General features: G+C 37.8%; 1 protein-coding gene across 1 annotated transcript in view; it reads left to right on the top strand.

The window, feature by feature from the left end:
- The window catches only part of SCYL2 (SCY1 like pseudokinase 2), a 54579-nt gene extending 30595 nt beyond the window's left edge, over positions 1-23984 (top strand). The window contains 9 exon segments of the mRNA XM_006084098.3: positions 4060-4173; positions 6883-7015; positions 9128-9246; positions 15953-16053; positions 17878-17944; positions 18087-18179; positions 19177-19296; positions 20557-20893; positions 20896-23984. Of these exon segments, the coding sequence (XP_006084160.2) occupies positions 4060-4173; positions 6883-7015; positions 9128-9246; positions 15953-16053; positions 17878-17944; positions 18087-18179; positions 19177-19296; positions 20557-20893; positions 20896-21200 (1389 nt within the window). The 3' untranslated portion in view covers positions 21201-23984.
- Positions 23985-26260: the final 2276 nt, after the last annotated feature.

Raw genomic sequence — 26260 nt, 5'->3', positions numbered from 1 at the left:
TAATCATTCCTAATTTACTTATAGTCATGCTTTTGTGTCACAAAAGTGATGTTAAAATATCATGTACTTTGCCAAACTTAGTTTTGCTATTAAAATTTTGATTCTATGGCTGGCTACCTGGGAAGAAATTTTGGATTACTATTAAAAGTATATATTTTTTTACTTTGAAAAATATATACTTAACTAGGGCTCCTGCGAAATTCGTGCACTCGGGGGGGCAGGGGTGTCCCTCAGTTTGGCCTGCACCCTCTCACAGTCCAAGAGCCCTCAGAGGAGTGGGCCTGAATCGTCAGTTGGACATCTTAGCGCTGCCTCGGAGGTGGAAGAGACTCCTGACACCGCCACTGCCCTCGTCAGCAGTGAGCCTGGCTTTTGGCTGAGCGGCGCCTCCCCTGTGGGAGTGCACTGACCACCAGGGGGCAGCTTCTGCATTGAGCGGGATCAGGCCAAAACCGGCTGTCCGACATTCTCCAAGGAGTTCTGGATTGCGAGAGGGCAAGGCCAGGCCAAGGGATCCCACTGGTGCACCATCAGGACCTGGAGGGACACGGGAGGTTGGCCAGCCAGGGAAGGACCACGGGAGGGCTTCAGGGCATGTCCAGCCTGTCTCGCTCAGTCCCCATCGGCTGGACCCCAGCAGCAAGCTAACCTACCAGTTAGAGTGTCTGCCCCCTGGTGGTCAGTGCACATTGTAGCAAGCGGTTGAGCGGCCTTAGTATATCATTAGCATAGTCAGTGCACATTGTAGCAAGCGGTTGAGCGGCCTTAGTATATCATTAGCATATTACGCTTTGATTGGTTGAACAGATGACCAGACGACTGGACACTTAGCATATTAGGCTTTTATTATATAGGATGTTAAGAACATTCCACTATAAAAATGGCTCCAAAAGTTTTTCATTTCTTGTCTACTATAAAAATTCTGTATAGATTATAATAAAGAAAAACATAGAATTTTAATTTTTAAAAGTTATTGACCATAGTTGTTTTTTTTCTTAACGTGAGCCTAATACCACATGTAAAGGTCACTTTTTTGACTCATTTCAATCCTTTTCTGCTAAGTTCTTTTGTTTAAAGTTGTGAAGTTTAAAATTTTTTTTTAATAAGGGCATGCTTTCTAAAAGGCAAGGATATGTTGCTTTTGTCCAGATGACATGGGATGATTGGAGAAGGTGTACTTCTACTTTTTAGCCCTTTCCAAAGGAGTTGTCACTTAAAGCTTCTTGAAACATTCCCACAGGCCTTGTGTAGCCAACCTGGTTTTATAGTCAGTGAGATTAGGCAGGAGAGGAAAGGTTAAGTGACCTAAAAAGGCCATTTTTTCTTAATAAGGGGTTAGTTTTGCCAATAGGTATCAGCCGGTATTTTATTGAAATAGTTAAACCAACATGTATGATATTATTCAATACTAATGGCCCGGTGCACGAAATTCGTGCAGGGTAGGGTCCCTAGGCCTGGCCGGTGATAAGGGCCGATCTTTGGGGTGACTGGCGGGGTAATCGGGGGGGCCCCCACTTGCCGGCCCCACCCCCTGCCACTGGTTGCTTCCCTCTGTGAGGTTACTGGCAGGCAATTGGGGCCCCCTGCTGGCACCCACCTTGGCTGGCCTGGCGCTGCCCGCTCACTGGCTCTGGCCCCACTGCCGCTGCCGGTCGCCTCCCTCTGCAGGGCGACTGGCAGGGTGATTGGGGTGGGGCCCCCCATGGTACCTGCCTTGATCGGCCTGGTGCTGCCCACTCACTGGCCCCACCGCTGCCACCAGTTGCTTCCCTCTGCAGGGCGACCAGCGGGGCGATCGGGGGCCCCCCACTGGTACCTGCCTTGGCTGGCCTGGGGCCTGCGGGCTGAGGGCAGCTCCTGTGTTGAGTGTCTGCTCCCTGGTGGTCATTGTGTGTCATAACGACCGGTCATTCCGCTTTCGGTCGATTTGCATATTAGGCTTTTATTATATAGGATAAGTGTTTAGTCACCAGTTCAATTAATTTGTATCAAACCTTGCTTGGTAAGAGTCTGATAAAGTTAAAGCCTGTCTATGCTTTGGGAGATTCCTAGAGCAAGAGCAAGAAACAAAAATCTTTTCCTCAAGCTTTATGAAGGTACACAGCTGGAAAGGAACTTCTGAAATTCATTTTTGGAGTGATATTTTTAAAGTAGAAGTTTGATGTATTTAACAGGCTAGAGCAGGGGTGGGCAAACTTTTTGACTCGAGGGCCACAATGGGTTCTTAAACTGGACCGGAGGGCCGGAACAAAAGCATGGATGGAGTGTTTGTGTGAACTAATATAAATTCAAAGTAAACGTCATTACATAAAAGGGTACGGTCTTTTTTTTTTTTTAGTTTTATTCATTTCAAACGGGCCAGATCCGGCCCGCGGGCTGTAGTTTGCCCACGGCTGGGCTAGAGAGAGATTAGAAATACATTTGGAAAAGTAGGAGATGGTTAACAAGAGTTAGGGTCCTTAGAGGCATTAATAGAAATCTTTATCTGTACCAGTTTTCTTACATTATTTACCTTAACATTAAACATAGAAGCTATGTTCATTCTCCTCTCCCCACTACCAATTACAGAAAAAGTATAAATACGAGGCAGAAGTTCCTGAGAATGTGCTAATCCTGTTCTTGGGTTCTTCATCCTGTCTCCTCCTCTGGAGAGAGCTCTCCTCTCCTTTTGCTAAGTGATTTAATCATAATTCAAGATTTGCCTCTTTGTAACCTACTGCTAGATTAACATCATAGCTCTCTTTCTTTCTCCCCTCCCTTTATCAGTTAAAAACTGATCTTCCTTAAGAAGGTACCCTTTGATAACGAGGACAGTTTCTCACTGACTACTCACCCTTGTTAATTGTCTCCCACCTGTGGAAAATGGGTCCTTAAATGTAGTTTGTATTTCTTATCCTCAGTGATGCCACCCATGTAATTATTATAGTTCTGAGTAGATATAAACATACAACTCTATTTGCCTTTTGAAAATCTGGGGATAAGTTAAAGTACATAAAATGCTTCCCAGTATTTTGATAACAGATTCTTAGTAGTTAACTTGTTTCTATCTGCTAACTACAAATGAATGTGTTTGTTTAACAAGTATTGTCAAAAACTCCTCTGATACACATTTATACTTCCATTTTCTTTAGTAATCCCTCTGCTATGCTTTGCTACAAGGATCATTCTGGCCCTTCTAAGGTATCTGAGATCTTCTTCAGCCAGTTAGTTCTCAGCCATTTTTGTTCTTTTCCTTATCTCACTTAGTCCACTTATCCTCAGTCATCTTCCTTTTTTTCCTGTTATCCTCAGAGTTCCCAGTTCCAATTATTTACACTGTGGCATGGCATTAGTTAACAAGAATGTTTTAAATAACTTTTACTTGTTTCTATGAGTTATACTTGCTTAAGTTTCAGAATTTGAAAGTACTTAAAAATATAAAGAAAATTAAAATCTCTCAGAGATGTCTACAGTTAACATTTCTAGGTATCCTTCCAGGCTTTTATCCTAAGCCTGTAGACAGACAAATGTACATACACATTTTAAAAATTGGGACTATATAATAGTGTCTTGCATTTTCTCCCAATATTATTAAACAATCTTTTAAAATATATTTTAAAAAATGTTTATATTTCATTACATCATGGATATATGTAGCAGCTAAGAAATTCCTTATTTAAGAGGAATAGTTTTACATGACTTTGTTTTTAATTTCTTGTCTTTGTGAAAGATAGCAAAACTTAGGTATTCTGAAGTTTTCTATTTTTAAAAATAAATGAAGAATTCTGTTATCAGGGAAAGAAATTAGGAATGAGACCAGGGGATTGTGGTATCAGATGCTAGTTTTAGGACCTAGTATAATTTTGAGTAAGGTCTTCTGAGCCTGTTTTCTCATCTGTAAAATTGAAAACTGAAAATAACTATTCTTTCAAATAGTTATTGAAAGGACAAAATGATGTAATGTACATAAAAGTTTATTTCAAACTATGTGACAAATTAGCCATGCAAATGCAAAATATTTTCTAATATGTGAGAAAAAAGATGAGTCCTTAAGACTGATCCAATTAATTTTCTTAATAGGAACTCTGTCTAAACATCATTCCAACCTTTGCAAATCTTATAGACTACCCATCCATGAAAAATGCTTTGATACCAAGAATTAAAAATGCATGTCTACAAACATCTTCCCTTGCTGTAAGTAATTGCGTATTAATTTTTGATTTTCTTTTCTCATTTGTTTAAATAATTTTATTATTGTGTAATAACCCTTTTATAGTGTTCATGTATTTTGTCTTGGCTATAGGTAATTGCTAAAGAACCATAAAAGTGAGCAGTAGTTATAATTTCCCCTGATGTATAATTTCACAGTAATACGTCCCTGATCTTATTCATTATCCCCTAATTTTGAGTGCTTTAATAAGAAATTTGAGTACTTTTTTTTTTCTTAATCCTTTTCTGCTTTAATTCACTATTTTGATGGTAGTTTTAAAGTAATCATGAGAGTTTAACTTGGTGTATAAGCCTAAACACTTTTTGAATGACTTCCTTTTATAAACTGCCTTTATTTTTAGTCATCTATTCTAAATATTTTTATGCCTCACTTATTTGCTTACTTTCAAAAAAGAGTAAAGTACAATAAAAAATAAATTAATAAGATTATTAATGGGGAAAATAGTTGTGCTAAAAAGTCTAGAGTAAGGGTGGTTGTCTTCTTGAATACAGAATTTTAATACCAAGTTATTTGGTAGTCAGGGTGGTAGGATAAATAACAAAGTTCTCATGATCTCATATTGGAGGCAATAAATGTGTCCAACCTTTTCTCTAACTGAATCATAAGAATTATCTCATTGATATTTCTTTATAGAAGTAACATTAAATTCTCTTTTCGCCGCAAATACCAGCTTTAGAAAAAAGAGAGAAATGTCCTTCCTTCACCTGATCAGTTCTTATTTTGATGTTTAATAACGGCCATAGCATTAAATTTGCATTTAGAAAAGATAGTTCCTTGGAGAGCTCATCAATTTGGGAGGGGGGGGGTTGAAATGTGAATTTAAGTAAAAGTAAATATTTATAGCTTAATAGATTTATAGGCAAAATAAGTTTAAATGATAAATACTTTTACCTTACAGCCATCTAATCCATTTTAGTTCATTTATTTTTGTTTTATTTATTTTTGTTTTTCTGTTTGGTAGAAAGACTCAGATGAAAAACAATACGAAAGTAGGAAAAACATATAATTTTACTGAAATGAACTTGTATGAAATGAAGTAAAAAAACATGAGTTCTTATTCTGACTCTACTACTAATTCTTATACCCTTAGGCAAGTCACTGTACCTCTCTGAGTGTCTGTCTTCATCAACATTAAAAGAATTTGAAATGCAGTCCATTTCTCTGAAATTTTCTAATTTTAAGATTAAATTTTCAGACTACATGGTAGTAATATATGCTTAAAACTCAGTTTTCAAAATGCCCTTTTAAAAATCACATAGTATTTTATGGCAGCATACATGTTGTTAAAATAGATTTTCTAGTTGAGTTCTAACTACATATGCAGTGAGGTGGGAAGCATGGGTACTTAAATAATCTGTAATGCCCAGGGATGTTTATATCCCCTTTAAACATGCCAACTGAGCCCTTAAAGGCATGCTGTTTATAAGGAATTATAATGAATGGATTTAGAACAGTAACTGAAATGGATTTGCATTTTATATTATCATACTCAGTGCTCTTACCTTCACAGTGGCAAATGTGAATGCTTGAATTGCATTCATAGACATAGACCTCTAAGGTTTAAATATGCTAGGAAATTCCTGAAATGTGAATCATGAGTTAAAATTATATTTTAATACAGTTTCCTGAAAATAAAGAAGAAATAAATTCTATGCAGAGATAGATAAAATACTCCAAGAGCTCTATTTCTTCATGACTCACATGACTAATATTTTATATATCATGAAAGAAAATAAAAGTAAACTTTTTTTAGTTCATATGTCTTTGTGTGTATCTATACACATACATACCCATATAAAGAATGCAGCAATTCCTGTTATTAAACTAAGAGCAAGTTTAGCCGTTAGATATAATTTTGAATTTATAAAATCCTTTGTGTTTGGGTTTCAGAAAACAATTACACATTGTTTTTCAGAAAAATATTTTCATCTTTCTTGCAGAAATACAGTGCTTTTTAAACTAAACTGTTTTCTGCTGTTCTTAGTTTACTTTATTTTTATTTTTAATAAATGGAGTTTAATTGATAAGATCCTGGCTCAGAGTATTCTGTCTTTACAAATTCCAGCTAAAAAAATAGAGTGTGAAATATTTACCAAAATAATCAAGTGAATGATAGAATTTTTATAAAGGAGTTCCTGAATATCAGATTTTTAATAACTGTATTAAAAATATACTTAGAAACAGAAAATTTTATGTAGGACAAATATAGATTCTCTTTGCATGTTGTTAAAATATTTAGTTAAAGAATGAATTGAACCTGAGTTACAGAAAAATACTGGAAGCCCAGTAATATTGATTACTTGGTGGGAGAATGTAGTCCTTTTTATGACTCAGATGCCCCAAAGAAATGGTCTTAGTACAGTAAACACATATACTAGTAGTAAAGCTTCTTAAGTCCTAATTCACTTTATTTAAAATGATACAAAACTGAAATCAATCCATACCTTTAGCTAACTAGTATCCTGGTAAAGCCATCATAAATTTTTTTCTGAAACAAGTCAGGGGAGTTAGTAAATATGTGAATTTCTTATATTAATAAAGGATGAGAACTTTTAAACCTACTTTTATTCTTGAGTTATTTTTAACATACCTATATGAAGATTAAATACTTAAATATTTTGTTTATATTATAAAGACTTTAAATGACTAATTCAATTTACCTCTTTTAATAGGTTCGTGTAAATTCATTAGTATGCTTAGGAAAGATTTTGGAATACTTGGATAAGTGGTTTGTACTTGATGATATCCTGCCCTTCTTACAACAAATTCCATCAAAGGAACCTGCAGTCCTCATGGGGATTTTAGGTAGCTGAAAACTTACTGTCATTTGATACTACTTTATCATTTTACAGTCATGCAAATACATTTTTCACTCTATAGGACCATTGTACTCTACTTTCACATATATAGCATTCAGTAATTGGAGAATGATGGGATAAATGCCATGATATAACTTTTCTTTGTGTTAATTTTAGCAAAAGCAGTAGAACCTTGACATTTACAAAGGAATAAGACATTTGGGAATTCTAGCTTCACAAATACCATGATAGCATATAGTTTGCCCTGTAAAATGGTACTAAAAAAGAGAGGCAAACAAAGTTACTTGAAATACTGATACTAGTCTTACTAGTCCTAATGTTTATTTGGTACCCAATTTGTAAGAGGCGCTATGCTAAGTATTTTCTCTGCATTATCATATTTTGTACTTTCCAAAATTCAATGAGATATAGATACTGTTATTTTTGTTTTACAGTAGTAAACTGAGGCTCAGAAGTGAAGTAAGTTCTTAAAGAATACACAACTGATAAGTGATGGAGCTGATTTGGTTTTTTGTTTGTTTGTTTTAAATTCTCACCTGAGGATATTTTTTCCATTGATATTTAGAGAGTGTAGAAGGAAGGGAGGAGGGAGAGAGAGAGAAGAACATCTATGGGGAGACAGCACATCAATGGGTTGCCTCACACACTCCCCGACCGGGGCTGGGGATTAAACCTGGAACCCAGGTACATGTTTTTGACTGGGAATCCAACCTGTGAACCTTCAGTGCTTCAGATGACACTCTAATCACTGAGCAACACCAGCCAGGGTTGGTTTTTAATTTAGATATGTTTAAATCTTAAGCACTGTTTCTCTCTGCTAAGTAAAGTGCTGATAAAGTATATTAGCCTTATGGCACATTTTATTCTATCAGCATAATTACAGATTACTATGTCAAGAACTCTGAAATTGTTTGTGAACAGTTAAAGTTATGAGAGTCCAATCTGGAAATGCCGGAGGTCTACTCTACTAAGAGAAGCAGACATAATTATGAAATCACAAAAACAATTAAAAGTTCACTTGTTACTAAATTGAAGTTCGTCGTTAATTTTGAAGAAAAACTATATTGCTCAGCCATGTATTTTTAACACCTGTAATAGTGTCTGGTCTATAGAAAGCCCTCAGTAAATATTTGCAGGAATGGTCAGCAAGTAATTTATTGTGGACCTCTGGAAACGTAACACTTTTGGGATATGGTATGAAACTTGTGAACTCAAAGAAGTTAGTCTTCTTGAGAAGGTGTTTGTAATAGTGGAAAGAGCCTTAGTCCCAATCTGTTTCTTCATCTATCAAATGAGGATGAAAATAATATCATTATAAGTGGAGTCCTGTGAGAATTCAGGGAGAAAACTGAAGAGAAAGTAATTAACATAGTGCCTAACAAACAAGCATTCAGTACGTTCACAATAAAATTATTCTTTCAGTATATAAGTAAAGTGTACATTAACAGAATAATAGGAGATGGTGTGCTACTAGTTTTGGATTATATGTGAAATGCTTACAACACAAAAACATCTAGAGAACGAGGAGTAAATGTGCTCTGTTGATCAAATGCAGGGTTTGTGAGTAGTTGTAACCAGTAGTCTTGAAGGTCCAGTAAATTGGTGAGACAATGGAGGAGGGTTGTGTGGAGATGAATTAAATTATTAAGGTTCAAACATGTTGAGTGTCATTGGTTAAAGATGTGAATAAATGTGTAGGAGCTCTACCTATACACTTTGAAGTAGATGTCTCTACTTGAGTGAGAGGTCTGAAATATATATCTAAATGTTTTCAGGGTAGAGGGCATTCTGTAATATTCCTGCTGCACTGTAAGAACTGTACCTAGTTCTGATAGACTTTTAATGTTATGCTATTATTACATGTGCTCTTAAACCAAAGACTACAGGATAAATATGTCCTAGTGTTTAAATCTAAACTGATGACAAAGCTGAAATCATTCTATATGCCATATGTAAGAGCATTCTCATACTAAGCACTGATAAGGAAACATTTGTAGCTAAACTGATTGTCAAGAGATTTCATGTAGATAAGCTGTTTTCCTGATTTCTATTAATTAGTGGTATTGAATTATAAAATTTTCTTATTCTTTTCTATCAGGCATTTACAAATGTACTTTTACTCATAAGAAGTTGGGAATCACCAAAGAGCAGCTGGCTGGAAAAGTATTGCCTCATCTGATTCCTCTGAGTATTGAAAATAATCTTAATCTCAACCAGGTAGGAGGAGTTTTGTGCGTCATTCACTTTATTCAGCTTACTGTTTTTTGGCATTAAATATCCTACCTAATAAAAGAGTAATATGCAAATTGACCATCACTCCAACACACAAGATGGCCACCCCCACATGGACACAAGATAGTCGCCACAAGATTGCCGGCAGGTGAGGGCAGTTGTGGGCGATCAGGCCTGCAGGGGAGGACAGTTGGGGGAAACCCAGCTCTGCAGGGGAGGGCTGCTGGGGGAGACCCAGCCCTGAAGGGGAGGACAGCTGGGGGGATCCTGGTCTGCAGGGGAGGGCAGCTGGGGGAACCCAGGCCTGCAGGGGAGGGCAGTTGGGGGCAACCAGGCCGGCAGTGGAGGGCAGTTATGGGTGATCAGACTGGCAGAAGCGCAGTTAGGGGCAATTGGGCCAGCAGGGGAGCAGTTAGGCGTCAATCAGGCTGGCGGAGGAGTGGTTAGGGGCAATCAGGCAGGCAGGTGAGCAGTTGGGAGCCAGCAGTCCTGGATTTGTGAAAACGATGTCCGACTGCCCATTTAGGCCTGATCCCACTGGGCAGTCAGACATCCCTTGAGGGGTCCCAGATTAGAGAGGGTGCAGGCTGGGCTGAGGGACACACCTCCCCACCCCTGTGCACGAATTTTGTGCACCGGGCCGTACATATTTGTATTAGTAAAACAAGGAAAACTATGTCACAGAGTTAAGTGAAAGCTTTGGGTTTGAAGTAAGGGGTATGTGAGGTGGAAGGATGGATTATTGGATGCTTCATTGGGAGATAGTAAATGAGAAGAATGTTGAAAGATGTATAGGATTTGGGGCTACTTTACATTTGGGGCTAGGAAGTAGACATGAACAAAGAAATATTAATGTAATGCGTCTGGGGTATGTATTCATTATTGCTCCATAGCAAGTCACCATAAACTTGATGGTTTAAAACAACAAGCACTTATCTCACAGTTTCTGTGGGTCAGCCAAACCAGAGCCTGGGTTCTCTGCTCAGATTCTCTTACTTCTGCCATCAAAGGCTAGGTCTCACCTGAAGGCTCGGCTGGTGTAAGGATCTGCCTCTAAGCTCATTACATGGCTGTTAATAGGATTCAGTTCCTTTTGGGCTGTTGGACTGAGGGCCTCAGTCGCTAGCTCTCTGTTAGATGGATGCAACTGTCAGTTCCTTGCTTCATGGATCTCTCCAACATGGAAACTTATTTTATCAAAGCTAGAAAGAGAGGGAATCTGCTAGGAAGATGGAAATTACAGTCTTATAAAGTAATCATGGAAATGACATTCCATTACCTTTGCCGTGCTCTGTTGGTTACAGGCAGATCACAGGTCCTGTCAATGCTCAAAGACAGGGGCACAAAGGCATGAGTAGCAGAATGAAATGACAGGGAACCATTCTATCCTATCTGCCACTGGGAATGAAGAATTTAATTTGAACGAAAGATACCTATAATACAATAGGGGAGTAGTGATATGATAAATTAGTCTAGAATAGGTATGATTTAGATATTCAAACTTTCAAGGTATGGTAAATGTTTGAGCAAAGGGGTAATGTGTTCAAAGAGTATTAGAAAATTGCCTCTCTGCATACCTTTATCACTGTAGTTATCACAGTATGTTCTTATGTGCCTGACTGTCCTGGAAGGCGGGTTTTTATAGCTTATTCTTCAATATATCTTCAGCAGTTAGTGCAGTGCCAGAAACAAAAATATTTATTGAGAGAAAATTTGAGATACAAAGTAATGGCATAGTTTGTTCACCATAGAACTAATGGTTAATAGAAAAGACTGGGAAAGGTTACTGTTAAACTGAGTTCAGAAATGGATAGGCAGGCAAGATTCGGAATTAAGGACTGAAAGTGAATTAGAGCAAAGCTGAGAGTTAGGCAAGAGAGCTTTGGGCATAAGGGGACAGTGCTGAGTAAATGGAATTTTGGAATTAGAGAAATATATGACATGAATCAGACCCCAAATTTCATTGAAGTGGTAGGGTAAGCCTCTGAAAGTTTGTGTTCCTAGATTTTAGTTTTGGGCTTTGTTATATGGCCAAGTGGGGGGTCCTTTTCCCCACTGGGTGCTGGGGGTGTAGTTCTTACAGTATCTTGAGAAAAGAATTTTCTAAGACTTGCACAGGAGAATGAGTGGTTTTTATTTGCCTGGAATTACATCCCTAGATTTCCAAGGTACCATTCCCCTTAGTCCAGTCATAGAAGATATATAGCTGGGGTTTCAGTAAAGCTAAAGGCAAAGCCAGTGTCCAGAGTTTCCTTTCCATGTTGGAGCTGGGTCCAGTTCAGCATCAGGCTAGTTGCAGTCCATTAGCCCATTGTGTGTGGGGTTTACATGGCCGTGGGCCATGTGGGTGAATGCAAGGGAGCTCCACAAGCCCAGAGTCACGTAAGTCCCAAGAGTCCCAAGAGCATAAGAGAGCAAGCTTCTTTGTTCCGAGAATTAAGTATCCCAAATTTTTGTGCTCTTGCAGTGGCCACCCCCATTCTGGCCAGCCACCTCTGTCCCTAAGTGTGATTGATAGCAAGCACCTTCGCTAGTCCCCCCAGCTTTACTGGGTGTGTATCTATCTTCCCTTTTGGACCCCTGGGAGGGTAAAGTTGTAGTTTCCTGGTAAAGCTGCCTAAATGACATGCTTGTAATAGCTGGCTTCCACTTGCTCCTTTCCTATTATTAATAACTAGGTTAATTACAACCGTTTCAGCTTGTTAAGTTTCTTTGTATCTTGGATGACACGGTTGAGGTTATGATTGGCAAAAAAGGGACAAAGTGAATGTTGAGGAAAAATTAGGATGCTCATATGTCCAAGATAGTCTTCAACTTTGGGTTATTTCTGTTCTTATATTTATTTATTTACTTATTTATTTTTTAAATATATTTTTTATTGATTTTTTACAGAGAGGAAGGGAGAGAGATAGAGAGTTAGAAACATCGATGAGAGAGAAACATCGATCAGCTGCCTCCTGCACACCCCCTACTGGGGATGTGCCCGCAGCCCAGGTACATGCCCTTGACCGTAATCTAACCCGGGACCTTTCAGTCCGCAGGCCAACGCTCTATCCACCGAGCCAAACTGGTTTCGGCATTTCTGTTCTTACATTTATTATTTAAAATATTCCCTAATGCTTATTTTAGGATATATAATTTTGAAATGTGGTGTTAGATTTGTTCAGGTTTATGGTTGATTTTTTTAGGGGCCTATTTTCTTTCTTTTTTTTTTTTTTAAATATATTTTATTGATTTTTTTACAGAGAGGAAGGGAGAGAGATAGAGAGTTAGAAACATCGATGAGAGAGAAACATCGATCAGCTGCCTCCTGCACATCTCCTACTGGGGATGTGCCCGCAACCCAGGTACGTGCCCTTGACCGGAATCGAACCTGGCACCCTTCAGTCCACAAGCCGACGCTCTATCCACTGAGCCAAACCGGTTTCGGCAAGGGGCCTATTTTCATCAACAGAAATATTTTGATTCATACCTTATGGCATTTTACAATAGTTAGTGGTCTAACTTAGAGTGCTCGCTTTTCTGTATATTTTATGGATAGAGTTCCTAATTCAAGACTCTTCTGTCAGTTCTGATGTAAAATAATCTAAGTATATTATGCATTATGTGAAAACGATAAAGTAACTTAGGAAAATACATATTTAGCATTTGATTGAAAAACAGGAAATTTCACACAGCAATTAAAACACAATCACAGCGGTGTTTGGGAGGGTTTTGAAGACCGCTCCAGATTCAGTGATTCCCTGGGACAGCGGTTCTCAACCTGTGGGTCGCGACCCTTTGGCGGTCGAAGGACCCTTTCACAGGGGTCGCCTAAGATCATCCTTCATATCAGGTATTTACATTACGATTCATAACAGTAGCAACGTTACAGTTATGAAGTAGCAACGAAAATAATTTTATGGTTGGGTCACAACATGAGGAACTGTATTTAAAGGGCCAGAAGGTTGAGAACCACTGCCCTAGGAGGACTCACAGGCCTCAGCATAAAATTGTATTCATGGGTGATTTCTCTCTCTCTCTCTCTTCCTCTTTCTCTTTTAAATCCTCACCCAAGGAGTGAGGATATTTTCCCCATTGCTTTTCAGATCCAATGAAGGGAGGGAAGGAGAGAGAGAAATATCAATGTGAGAGAGACACATTGACTGGTTGCCTCCTGCATGTGCCCTGACTAAGGGCAAGGAGCAAACTGCCACCCACTGAGCCACTCTGGCCAGAGTGAATGGGTGATTTCTTATGGTAAAAGAGTATAAAGCAAAATCAGCAAAGGGAGAAGGCAAAGTAGGGGCTGGGGGTCAGCCTCAAGCTTCCAGAGACATCTGCTGGAGTCACACAGGATGCGCCTAATTTCCCGGGTAATGAGTTGTGAAGATATGTGTGAAATGTTGCCAACCAGAGAAGCTCATTCGACTCAGTGCCTGGAGACTTTTATTGGGAGCTGATCAATAGCACCCTTTGCCTGTCATGTACTCAAATTCAGACTCCCAGAAGAAAAGCAGATGTTCAGCATAAAACATATTCTTTGTGCAGTTAGGCACAGTTTGCCACTATCATCAGTTAATGGGGGGAACCTGCTAAGTTCCTGGACACCAGTCAAGGGCCAACCTCGTAAGCAGGCCTTTCAAGGAGAGCAGTGCAGGCCTATGTTAACTCTTGCACCAACTACATGCAATGTGGATGACTGTCAGAACATAATGCTGAGCAAATGAAGGTAGACATAGAAGAGGATTGAAAAAACAGTGAAAACTATGTGCTAGAAGCCAGACTAGTGTTTACTCACAGGGTGTGTGTAGGCTGGGCAGTAAATGACTAGAAGAGAGCAGAAGGAATCTCTGGGGTGCTGCCAATGTTCTGTTTCTTCATATGGCTCCTGGTTAAGTTCAGTTTGTGAATTTTTTGAGATGTGCACTTATATGTATATTTTTCTGTTAGTATGTTATACTTCATTAAAAAGTTTTAAAAACTAATTAGCAGAGAGTCAGTCATAGTAAGGAAACATGCCTTTTGTTACTCTCCTGGTAAGACAAAGGATAAAGGGATGGTAGAGCATGGTGAGAGGCAATGCAATGTAGAAAAGAGCTAAGCTTTGGAGACAGAGTATGAATTCTACTTATGCCATGTAAGTTATTTAATATCTCTGAGTAAGTTACCTGAGGACATGCTTATTGATTTTAGAGAGAGGGGAAGCGAGAGAGACATCGATGTGAGAGGGAAACAGGATTGGTTGCCTCCTGTCTGTGCCCTGACCGGAGATTGGACCAGAAACCTTTTCAGTATAGGGGCCAATTCTCCAACCAGCTGAGCCACACCAGCCAGGGCATTTGGTTTCTCTCTTGCTGAGCCTGAGTTTCCTCATTTATAAAATAGAAATGTTAATAAGTCAACTTTGAAGGGTTGTGAGGATTAATGAAATAGTGTACCAGTATGTATAAGCACTCAGCACAAAGATGTGGTTATGAGATTTGGAGAGGGGAAGAAAGTTTCTAGATTTTCCCTATAATATATGGTATCCTCCTATATAATAAAAGGGTAATATGCAAATCGACCGAACGGTGGAATGACCAGTTGCTATGATGCACACTGACCACCAGGGGGCAGACGCTCAATGCAGGAGCTGCCCCCTGGTGGTCAGTGTGCTCCCACAGGGGGAGTGCCACTCAGCCAGAAGCTAGGCCGACGGCTGGCAACAGCAGTGGTGGTGGCGGGAGCCTCTCGTGCTTCCGTGGCAGCACTAAGGATGCTCGACTGCCATCAGTCAGACATCCCCCAAGGGCTCCCAGACTGCGAAAGAGTGTAGGCCGGGCTGAGGCCCCCCTCCCCCCCCGAATGTCGTGCACTGGGCCTCTGGTTATTTAAATATTGTTTATGATGATCCTGAAGGGGACTATAAGAATTATTTAATCAAAGTTTACTACATTAAGATATAGTGTTAGACTTACTTTATGAACTTTAATTATTTGAAAGTTAGATTATGTACATTTATTTAGTATTTCTTTTTAAAAATATATTTTTATTGATTTCAGGGAGAAAGGGAGAGGGAGAGAGATAGAAACAACAATGATGAGAGAGAATCATTGATTGGCTGCTTCCTGCACGATCCCTACTGGGGCTCAAGCCAACAACCGAGGCATGTGCCCTCAACTGAAATCAAACCTGGGACCCTTCAGTTCGCAGGCCGACGCTCTATCCACTGAGCCAAATCAGCCAGGACCTTCTTAGTATTTCTAACTTTTTAGAAAACAAGGCTTACTTTGGCCAAACATTTTTATAATAATCTGAATATGTGGTAATATTTTTTCTGCATTATTAAGCAGATGGCTTCTAGATATGCACAAATTTTGATGTTCTATTTTGGACTCTAGGAAAATCAATATGTAATAACTGCTGGGGATGAATTTATATGAGACCCATGAATAATAGCTGTTAGACAATCAGGATATAAAATTAATTGAGACATGTTTTCTGGAACTTAAAAGGCTCATCAACTATATACACCACCATACTAAGATATTGTGAAAACTTGCTATGATATGCTGAATTTAAATATACTTTTTGTGACATCAATACTATGAATAGGTCATATTCTGGTGAAAATAGAGGATATTATGTTTCACTTGCTGAATTATCTTATTAGATAACATTTGTTGCTAACTTGAAACATTATAACCATATCAACTTCTTGTTATACCAGTTCAATTCGTTCATTTCCGTCATTAAAGAGATGCTTAATAGATTGGAGTCTGAACATAAGACTAAACTGGAGCAACTTCATATAATGCAAGAACAGCAGAAGTAAGTAGGTGGCATGGGAATTTTGTGTGGTTAAGTGTGAGATTAAATTTATCTAATGATTAATTTTCTGAAATATGGACTAGAAAAAATGATGGATTTTAGCTTGACTATATGTCAAACATTAAAAAAAAATCCCAGCATATTAAATTGAACTAAGTTAGACTGTTGTTGAAAATCTAATGTTATTTCTGAGTACAAAAGTATAATAATATGATATAATTTTAGCATTTTCTCTACATAGAGAAAATTCTGTTTCTGAGAACATCTCTCATCAGCATTACCTGCTGGTGCTGTAAACTCAGGGTGTTGATCATCAAGAGCTCCACTTAAAAATGTTTTTCAAATCTCTTAAACCTTGGTGTTTTAATTTCCCCCTTTCTTTTTTCTCTAACCCCAGAAACATTTATTGAACATTCATTTTATGTTCAAAGGAAGAAGGGGAAGATAAAAGTTATGCACTGGAGAATGCCAGTTTATTAAAATCAAATCTTTGCTATATTCTTTGCTCCGGAGGGAAAAACACACACACATGGTTTTAGGATACTTGTTAAACTTTGACCATAAGCCAAAGACATCTGACAATCAGTAAAATTGTTATCAGTTGTGAGCAAGGTTCCCAAATAGAAACTCTTTAGCTTCTACCCCAATGTAAGATGAAGGCTTATGGAAGTAAATGCACAAGGTGTATTGTAGAATGATGTGAAATAGCCTGTGTGCTCTAACTATTCTGTGATCTATAATAATAAAAGCATAATATGCTAATTGGACTGGACGTCCTTCTGGACGAAGCCGGGGCAGCAAGGAAAGCCTGGGTCCAGGTGCCTGCTGGCGGCTGGAGGATAAGCCTGGGTCCCGGGTGCCAGAGGGAAGCCAGTGCTGGCAGCTGGGGGAAGGAAGGCCTAGTCTTGCACAATTTTCGTGCATTGGGCCTCTAGTGTGTATATATTTATGATGCTTGATCGATTGACTATATAAACATAGAAACCCTGAAAAATAATTTTTAAAAATTTATAACAAAATTTTAATATCTAGCATTTATACTTAAGGTATAAATGAACCGTCTCTTTTTCTTATTTATTTATTTATTTATCTTTATTGATTAAAGTATTACATATGTGTCCTTATCCCCCCCATTCCCCCCCCACCCCACTCCCTCTTTTTCTTTTTCCAATATAAATCCTATCTTTCTAAAAAAATATATATATTTTATTGATTTTCCACAGAGAGGAAGGGAGAGGGATAGAGAGCTAGAAACATCGATGAGAGAGAAACATCGATCAGCTGCCTCCCACACACCCCCCACTGGGGATGTGCCCGCAACTGAGGTATATGAGATACATGCCCTTGACCGGAATCGAACCCGGGACCCTTGAGTTCGTAGGCCGACGCTCTATCCACTGAGCCAAACCGGTCAGGGCTAAATCCTATCTTTTTTTCAAGGTCCACATCACAGTGATTATAGCATTTATTGTTAGAGTTACAGACTTTTCCTCATATTATATCTTATCTCTCAGTGTATAAACTGATGGTAAGAACCATGCTTGCCTGGTTTTAATGCATCCTGAGTAAATTTTGCAGTAAATCCCAAATGTTGAGTTAAAAAAAAAGACTTGTATACAAATGTTCATTGGGGGGGTGGGATGGGGCAAGCAGACATTACTACTAGTAAATAGTGAAAAATATTTATGACTCTTCTTAAAGAATGAAGTTGCATTTTGTTCAGGTTCTAATAAACTCCATGTGGATGAATTAATTTTAGCATGCGTATTTAAAAAACATGCATTTCTTTTTATTGCTTTGTCATAATTATCAATTTTCCTGCAGATCTTTGGATATAGGAAATCAAAGGAATATTTCTGAAGAGGCAAAAGTTACAAATGTTGGATCTCAGGTATGAAGATATTTAGATTATTTAAGTTTTTGTAAAAAGTGCTTCACAGTGTGCTTCCTTTGGGGGCTTTTGATCTTTAAAAAGTAAAATCACAATACGTTTTTACGTCATTCAAGCAGTTGACGTTTTTCTGTTTCATCAGATTGACAAAGTTTTTAACAACATTGGAGCAGACCTTCTGACTGGTGGTGAATCAGAAAATAAAGAGGATGTGTTACAGAATAAACATAAAAGAGTAAGTTTCTTTACTACTGTTCTTTTTATCATATATGTATACACACACACAAATATATATATACACACACACACATACACATTAGGGCTTCCTGTAAACCACAGACTTTTGTTGGGAAATAATGTTTAGCATCTTAACAAGAAACATTATTTATTTTTATGAAATTTAAAAGTTATCAGTGGAACATGAGCTGACCCATGTTGAAAATAAACATGCTTATGATTTTTAGTTGCTTTATTACAGCCTCCCACAGGGTAACATTTCTAGATTGCCTAACTCCTTTGTTTTTTCTGCTGTACTTGGCCCGTTGGTAAATTCTATGTCTTTTTTCTGCTTTTGATTTTGAATAATAAACTATAAAATTATACTTTGCAGTTGAAATATTGGTTAGCATCCAATATAAAATACTACTTCAATTTTGAATTTCTGCTGAGGGCAGTTTTCCTTTTTTCATTCAACAAATGAGAATACCTATGTGTTTAAAGCCGTTGTGGCTTTTCAAAATTGTAAGAGAACATATTGTGAGTTTATAGTTTAGCAAGGTTGGTAAAAGAAACAGACAAATGTTAAATTTGATGCAGGCATTGTGAAAGAAGCTGTTCACTTCTTCCTTTGCTTTGTTATGAATATTTTTGGAGTGAAATAGACTAAAGTTGAACAAAATCTCCTAATTTTGTAAAATGAAATCACCTAATCATATTCTCATTGTCTGTAAAATATGATTTATTGAATGTTCTTAAAATAATAATTGTTTTCGTACTAGAAATACTTTAGCACTGATTCTGTAACTTTCTGCCTAAAAATTATTTTTTGCAGTTTGTTTAAAGTTAATTCGAAATGTAACTTACCTGTAGCAATCACCAATACATGAGTAGTTTGCAAACTATTTGGTATTGTCAAACATACCAAGACGTACTTTACAAAAAAAGAAATCTTCTGTTTTATAAATGGAATTATGAAGTTGCCAGTTAATTTTTTTGTTTTGTTTTGTTTTAAGGCATCACTTACACTTGAAGAAAAACAAAAATTAGCAAAAGAACAGGAGCAAGCACAGAAGTTGAAAAGTCAGCAGCCTCTTAAACCCCAAGTACATACACCTATTGCTCCAGTGAAACAGGTCAGAGTTCATTTGTTTTTTTTTAAGCATACACTACTCTTAAGGAGTAAGGTAATAGAGAATTTAATCTGCTTATTGGGGTTTGTATAAAAATGTATTGTAAAGAATACTTTATTTAATATGCAGTTTCTGAGAAGTATGGGCATAAAGGATTTTCCAACAACTCCTCAATAGCCTGCCTGGTGGATAATGTTTCGTGATAGTGCTTGTTACCAATAAAGAGGAAGCTAGATGAACAGGAGGTTATTTTTTTAAAAATATTAGGTCTTATGGTACTAATTCAACACTATTCACTTTGAAATGATCAGTAATATAATATGCATTTATGTATTTTTGACTAGAAAATAATTTTCAAATTTTGGTGTTTCAATTGTAGTTGGGCTTGTAACTTGGTTTAGGAATACTTTTTATGTATTTCCTGACCAGGAATTATTTCCTACTATTTTCTAGGCAGTGTTATATAGGTGCTGGTACTGTGGCAGTGATTAAAGTCCCTGCTTGTAGAGAGTGTACATTCCTTACTGGTTTCAGAAATAACTTTTTCTTCAACGGTTTCTTTAAATTATTTTTTGTTATCTTTTAATCTCTAAAATTCTGGAAAACATTTTTGTGCGTCAACATGCAAAATCCAGAATATTTTTTTTAAAAAAATACATTTTTATTGATTTCAGAGAGGAAGGGAGAAGAAGAAAGAGATAGAAACATCAGTGATTAGAGAGAATCAATGATTGGCTACCTCCTGCACTGTCCACAGTGGGGACCAAATCCGCAACCCAGGCATGTGCCCTTGACCTGAATCGAACCTGGGACCCTTCAGTCTGCAGGCTGACGCTCTTTCCACTGAGCCAAACTGGCTAGGGCTAGAATATTTTTAAATTACTTATGTAATAACAAAGAAAACAAATTTTCACAAAATTTTGATAGTGTTCACAATATAAAAATAATAAAGTACCATTTTTGTTATAAAGATTTACCAATGAGAAGAATACAGTTCTCTTTTGGGGAAGGTGGGGAAGACAACAATTCATTTGAGTTCAAAATTAGTGTTACCTATCAGCAAGTTGACTACAAATGTTCATCTGTGAAAAAACAAAAATATGTATTGATAGGTTGGATTTGGTCTGTGGCATGGTTTGCTAACTTGGTGTAGACTGTTGAGTTTAATTTTAACTTGTCCTTTATAATATAATCTATCAAATGATTATTAACTTAAAGTAATTTGTAATTCTGGAGATGAAGTAATTCCTTCATATTTTTCAGACTAAGGACTTGACAGACACATTGATGGATAATATGTCATCTTTGACCAGCCTGTCTGTTACTGCCACTAAAAGTTCTGCTTCAAGTACCTTCAGTTCTGTTCCTTCCATGGGCCTTGGCATGATGTTTTCTACACCAATTGATAATACAAAGAGAAATTTGACAAATGGCCTAAATGCTAACATGGGCTTTCAGACCTCAGGATTCAACATGCCGGTTAATACAAACCAGAACTTCTTCAGTAGTCCAAGCACACCTGGAGTGACCACGATGACAATGGGAACACCTTCCACTTTGCCAAACTTCAATGCTGTGGGGGTTCCTCCTGCTGGTGCAAAGAGACTCAACAAAGACCCCCAGATATGTCTGCTCTTAATAATCTCTTTGGCCCTCAGAAACCCAAAGTTAGCATGAACCAGTTATCACAACAGAAACCAAATCAGTGGCTTAATCAGTTTGCACCTCCTCAAGGGTCTCCAGGAATGGGCAGTTCAGTAATGGGAACACAAATGAACGTGATGGGACAATCTGCCTTTGGTATGCAAGCCAATCCTTTCTTTAACCCACAGAACTTTGCACAGCCACCAACTACTATGACCAGTAGCAGTTCAGCTAGCAATGATTTAAAAGATCTATTTGGGTGAGGTGTATTGCTCCTATTTTTAAAGGATTCAATTTAATCATGTGTGAACTGATTTACATCTTTATATAATTGGCTTTGAGGCGCTATTTCTATGGGAAAACGAATGGTTCTAAGATAGAAAACACCTGTTTCTATGCCAGCATAGTAGCTGTTTGGACTCCTCTGACAGAGTTTTTTAAAGCATTGAGGAATTTTTTCCCTCTTACCATATTCTCTCCGGGTCTTTAAAAGACCCAACCTGTACCAATCTCAAAGAGAAGATACCTGAGTACCTTGAATAGCAAAATTTTTTAATCAAATGTTTATTTTGCTTGTAAATCTTGTTGTTTAAAAAAATTGAGTTGATGGTAATTGCAAGTTTTACCTATTAAATACTACATGGTACATAGTCTGCCTTCACAAGTCATTAGTCTTCATTTTAATATGTGAAAAATCTTGATGCTGTGTTGAATTGTTTGCATTTAGTATGACTGAGTGAGAAAATAATAAGCATAGAGAAAAAGATCATTACTTTTTCCAATCTTATTTACTTCTCAGATGAACTAAGGTTTAGTACAAAAGACTGAGCAAATACTGCAAAATTTAACTTAACATTGATTTCATTGGTTCAAACTAAAGGCATTATTAACCATCTCAAATGCAAATTAATCATTGTAAATTATATTTTAGCATGGTCTGCCTCAAATAGTAATGTATTTTTCTGTATTTCGTTGGATATATTTAGAATCACTTTTTCCTATGGTGTCCAGACAGGAGAGGTATGTACTGATTTGTACATATATTTGACAAAGCTCCCTGATGTGATTTCCCTGAATACTGCCTTTATATTTCACTTGAATTCAAAATTCTGAGGTTGCAGTATATATGAATTGCATTTTCAAAAGGAGATTTGTAAGAATTAAACTATATTTAATGAGTAAACATTTGAGATTTCTGCTGTATTGTTTCAACTGTAATAAACTTTACTTCTATAAAAATGAGCAGTTGTATCTTCTGGCTACCAAGAGATTGATTTTGAGTTTACCATGATAAAGTGTGACCTCATCAATTACTACAACTGAAGTTTACTTCTTTTCTAGGAATTTCAGAAACCTTTTGTTTGAACGTTATAAATAGATATTTTTAGAAGGAAAGAATACATTCTTCTAACAGGAAACATACTTTATTTTTCAAAGCCTTTCTCTGATATTTTTCTTTGATTATTCATTCAATTGCAGATGGAGCCTTAAGTTATAAATGTGATTTTTATTTTGTTAAATTATATGATGCCATTATATGATAACTTTAAAATCATCTTTCAGAGAAATATACATGTATTATAGTTGCTGCCATAGAGTTTGTGGTTTTTTAAATATGAGACCAGCAATTCTTTAAAATAAATCATATGCCATTTAGTGTGCTGATACTAAGTTTTCATTGAAATACATATGTATACACACACTAAATATATCATTGACCAGACAGTACTTGATTATAAAGTGATGGTAATATTGATAGCGGCATTCAGTAAGAGCATAATTTAAAAAATAAAAAGTCAGCACCTGGCCAGTGTTGCTCAGTGGTTGGGCATCTATCCATGAACCTGGAGGTCACCTTTCGATTCTCAGTCGGGGCACATGCCTGGGTTGTGGGCACAGTCCCCAGTAGGGGGCGTGCAGGAGGCAGCCAATCGATTGATTGTCTCTCATCATTGATGTTTCCATCCCTCTGTCCCTCTCCCTCCTTCTCTCTGAAATCAATAAAAACATATTAAAAAAATAAAAAGTCAGCTTTATATTGGGGTTCTGTATGAGCTGTATTTTGTTACATGGTTTTGGAAAAAGGACTCGAATGCTGAAGAAACAGTCAAGGAATAAAAAGCACTAGGAAGATCAAGTGTTTTGTCGAATACATTCACCTTGACCAGATTATGTCTTGTTTGTAACACAATATTTCCCTTGAGAAAAGTTTACATATGGAATAAAATTGCTTAATGTTAGAGTTTTTCTTTGTAACAATTTAGTAGTCACTGTTTATTAGGAAATTGCTTTTTATTTTGTAAAATACCTTGATGTCAGTGTGTTGAACTTTTAGTTAGAAGGAAAGCTTAATGTAATAACATATACTTTGAACTTATAAGTATGAAATAGGTTATTTGAAAAAAATGTAATTCTCACATTTTGAAATTTGCTCATTTATTGAGGTAATGGTGCTACATCTGCAGAAAAAAATTCCCTACACTTTATTTTCTTGAAGGTATTTTATTTAAATCATTTCCATCAATTGAACTGTTACCATTGCCTTTTTCTGTTGAGAAATTGCCTCTGAAAAAGTTCGATATTTAGACTTTTATTTCTGTGTGAACAGAATTTTCAAAGTACTAGATCACCTTAAAATTATTTCAGATATTGACAGCATTTAAGTTTCTCGTGCTTAGAGTAGAAAATTGGTAAGTTAAAAAACACCTGTAGACAAAAATTACAAGGAAGATTCCCTTTTGTTTGAATTGGCTCTTCCAATGCTGAAGTGTGTGATATCTGTAGATGATGTACAAAGGAAATGGAAATAGATGATGTACTTGGTTGGGTTTGATTTGTTTGTTTTTGTTTTTATTTTGGAATGCTTATAACCCTTCTTTTCACCTGAATAAGTTAAGGGGGAGTAGTTTTTTGTTATGTTGTCTTTTTAACCTGTAAAATACCTCACATGATTGCTTTTACATATTAAAGGAAAAGATATATGTGAAGGCACCCGAGAGCAAACACAGAGTATGCACCAAATAAATGTTAGCTTTGATAAAACTTTCCATATAAGTGGTGATTTCATGCTTCGTGATTTACTGGTCTTGAAATAATTTTAGAACAAAACAGATCAATAAGAATTCAAACTACTACATAGAAATTTAAAAGATTACATCAGTGGCTTTCAAACTAACTGTGACATTCACTAAGAAATATCTTATAATGCAAACCAGTATATAAAATATACTGACCGGTGTTGCTCAGTGATTGAGCATCAAGCTATGAACCAGGAGGTCACGGTTCAATTCCTGGTCAGGGCACATGCCTGGGTTGTGGGCTCAATCCCCAGTGGGGGGTGTGCAGGAGGCAGCCAATCAATGATTCTCTCTCACCATTGATGAGGTGGCACTGCCAAGCAGTAGCAACCAGAAGACACTTTGCCCTAGGCTCCTCCCCATTTCCATTCATAGGAGCCCTGTGGTCCCAGCAGAGGAGCTCCAGCTAATTGCATCTCAGGGCACACCTGCCGCCAAGGTGCAGCTCCTCCCCATAGGCTACTTCCATGGCAACATGGCCATCCCTCTGGCAGCTGTCCTCTGTGGGCCATTCCCTCTACAAGTTCCTTCAGCACTGGCAGGCTGTGTTCCTGTGAGGCCACCCCTAGCACCCAGCCTGGGGCTTGATGAGGAGCCTCTCCTAGTCTTCAGTTCCTTCATTTTTTTCACTTTTGGCTTAGAGATAGAGCTGGGGTTTTTGTTTGTTTTTGCAACTGTTCTGGACTCCTTAGAGTCCTCTTCTATACGTGGAAATCAAACGGAAACGCCTGGTTTCCTCTGGGCAGGATGCAAAGGTGATTTCTTTCCCGAGTCCTTGTCCAGATGGATTCGAAGAATGAAGCCACGGACAAAAGGTGGTATAGGAAAAGGTGGAAATTTATTGGGAAACAAGCACAGATTCCCAGATGGGGAGGAGGTTCCAGAAGGGTAGCCCACTAAGCCCTTTTTTCCTAAGGTTTACAAAGGCTGCAGTTCTTTGTGTCCTGATATTCTCTTCTGATTGGTCACTATAATAGCTTCAAAGTTCAAACCCCATGTGGGCCCCTTGCTGGTTGGGCTTAGTGGATAGAGCGTGGGCCTGTGGACTGAAGGGTCCTGGGTTAGATTCCAGTCAAGGGCACATGCCTGGGTTGTAAGCTCGATCCCTAGTAGGGGACATGCAGGAGGCAGCCGATCAATGATTCTCATTGATGTTTCTAACTCTCCCTCTCCCTTCCTCTCTGAAGTCAATAAAAATATATATTAAAAAAAATAACCCATGTGGGGCCCCTTCTTTTTCTCCTCCTCCTGTGGTAGAATTCTCCATTCCATGTGAAAATCTGTTTTCCTCTTTCCCCCTGTGGCTTTCCCCTTATCTCCTGTGAATGGGTGTCTTCCTTTCCCCTTAGACTGGCCCCTTTAGTTCTTTGTGAATGTGTGCCTTTTGCCAGCTCCAAGTCCCCAGCCAATTGTGCCTCCCTCCCCCATAGACCCCCTCATTGCTAAAACTCCCTAAACCTGCCTATTTTACCCCTAAAAATTTTTCACTTTTAAATAATCACCTATGAATTATTTTATTAAAATGGCCCTGTTCAAGTATCTTTTTTTTTAAATTAAATCTTTATTGTTCTGATTACATTTGTTCCTCTTTTTTTCCCATAACTCCCCTTCTCCCAGTTCCCGCCCCACCCTCCGCCGTCACTCCCCATCCACTGTCCTCATCCATAGGTGCACGATTTTTGTCCAGTCTCTTCCCGCATCTCCCATTCCCCTTCCCCCCCCCCCCCAAGAATAGCCAGTCCATTCCCCTTCTATGTCCCTGATTCATTGTAATCACCAGTTCATTCTGTACATTAAGCAAAATTATGAAGACCTTTAAAATACACAGAGGTCAGATACCGAAAATACAGCATGGTGCGGCATTGTGTTTTTTTTTTTTCATAAGATCCTTATATATGCTGCTTTTTCTCTGTAAGAGCTTCTCTAAAAACTGTTTAGCCGCACTTGCATAGGGAAAGACAAATTCCTTGTCTGAGACACTAGACTGATGGCATTCTTTCGGGCATAAGTATTATGGCGCTAGCAGCAGACTCCCGAGAGTTCAGCTGGAATGTCAAAGTCAAATTATTTCTCGGCAGCCATCTAGGGCTTTGGAAAAAGCTGCAGAAAAAAGAAGGAATCAGTAACATGCCCCGTGTGTAGAGACGAATTTCGATTGTCACAATCATTGTGGACTTGCTATCTGCACTGAATGTTCTACTGAGCAAAATCAAAAAAAGCTTGAAATCACGACTTTAATGTGTAGC

Source organism: Myotis lucifugus, unplaced genomic scaffold, assembly GCF_000147115.1.
Source record: "Myotis lucifugus unplaced genomic scaffold, Myoluc2.0 scaffold_10, whole genome shotgun sequence".
NCBI classification, from domain to species: domain Eukaryota; kingdom Metazoa; phylum Chordata; class Mammalia; order Chiroptera; family Vespertilionidae; genus Myotis; species Myotis lucifugus.
The sequence above is the reverse complement of the archived record's forward strand: the minus strand, read 5'-3'. Positions and strand labels throughout refer to the sequence as shown.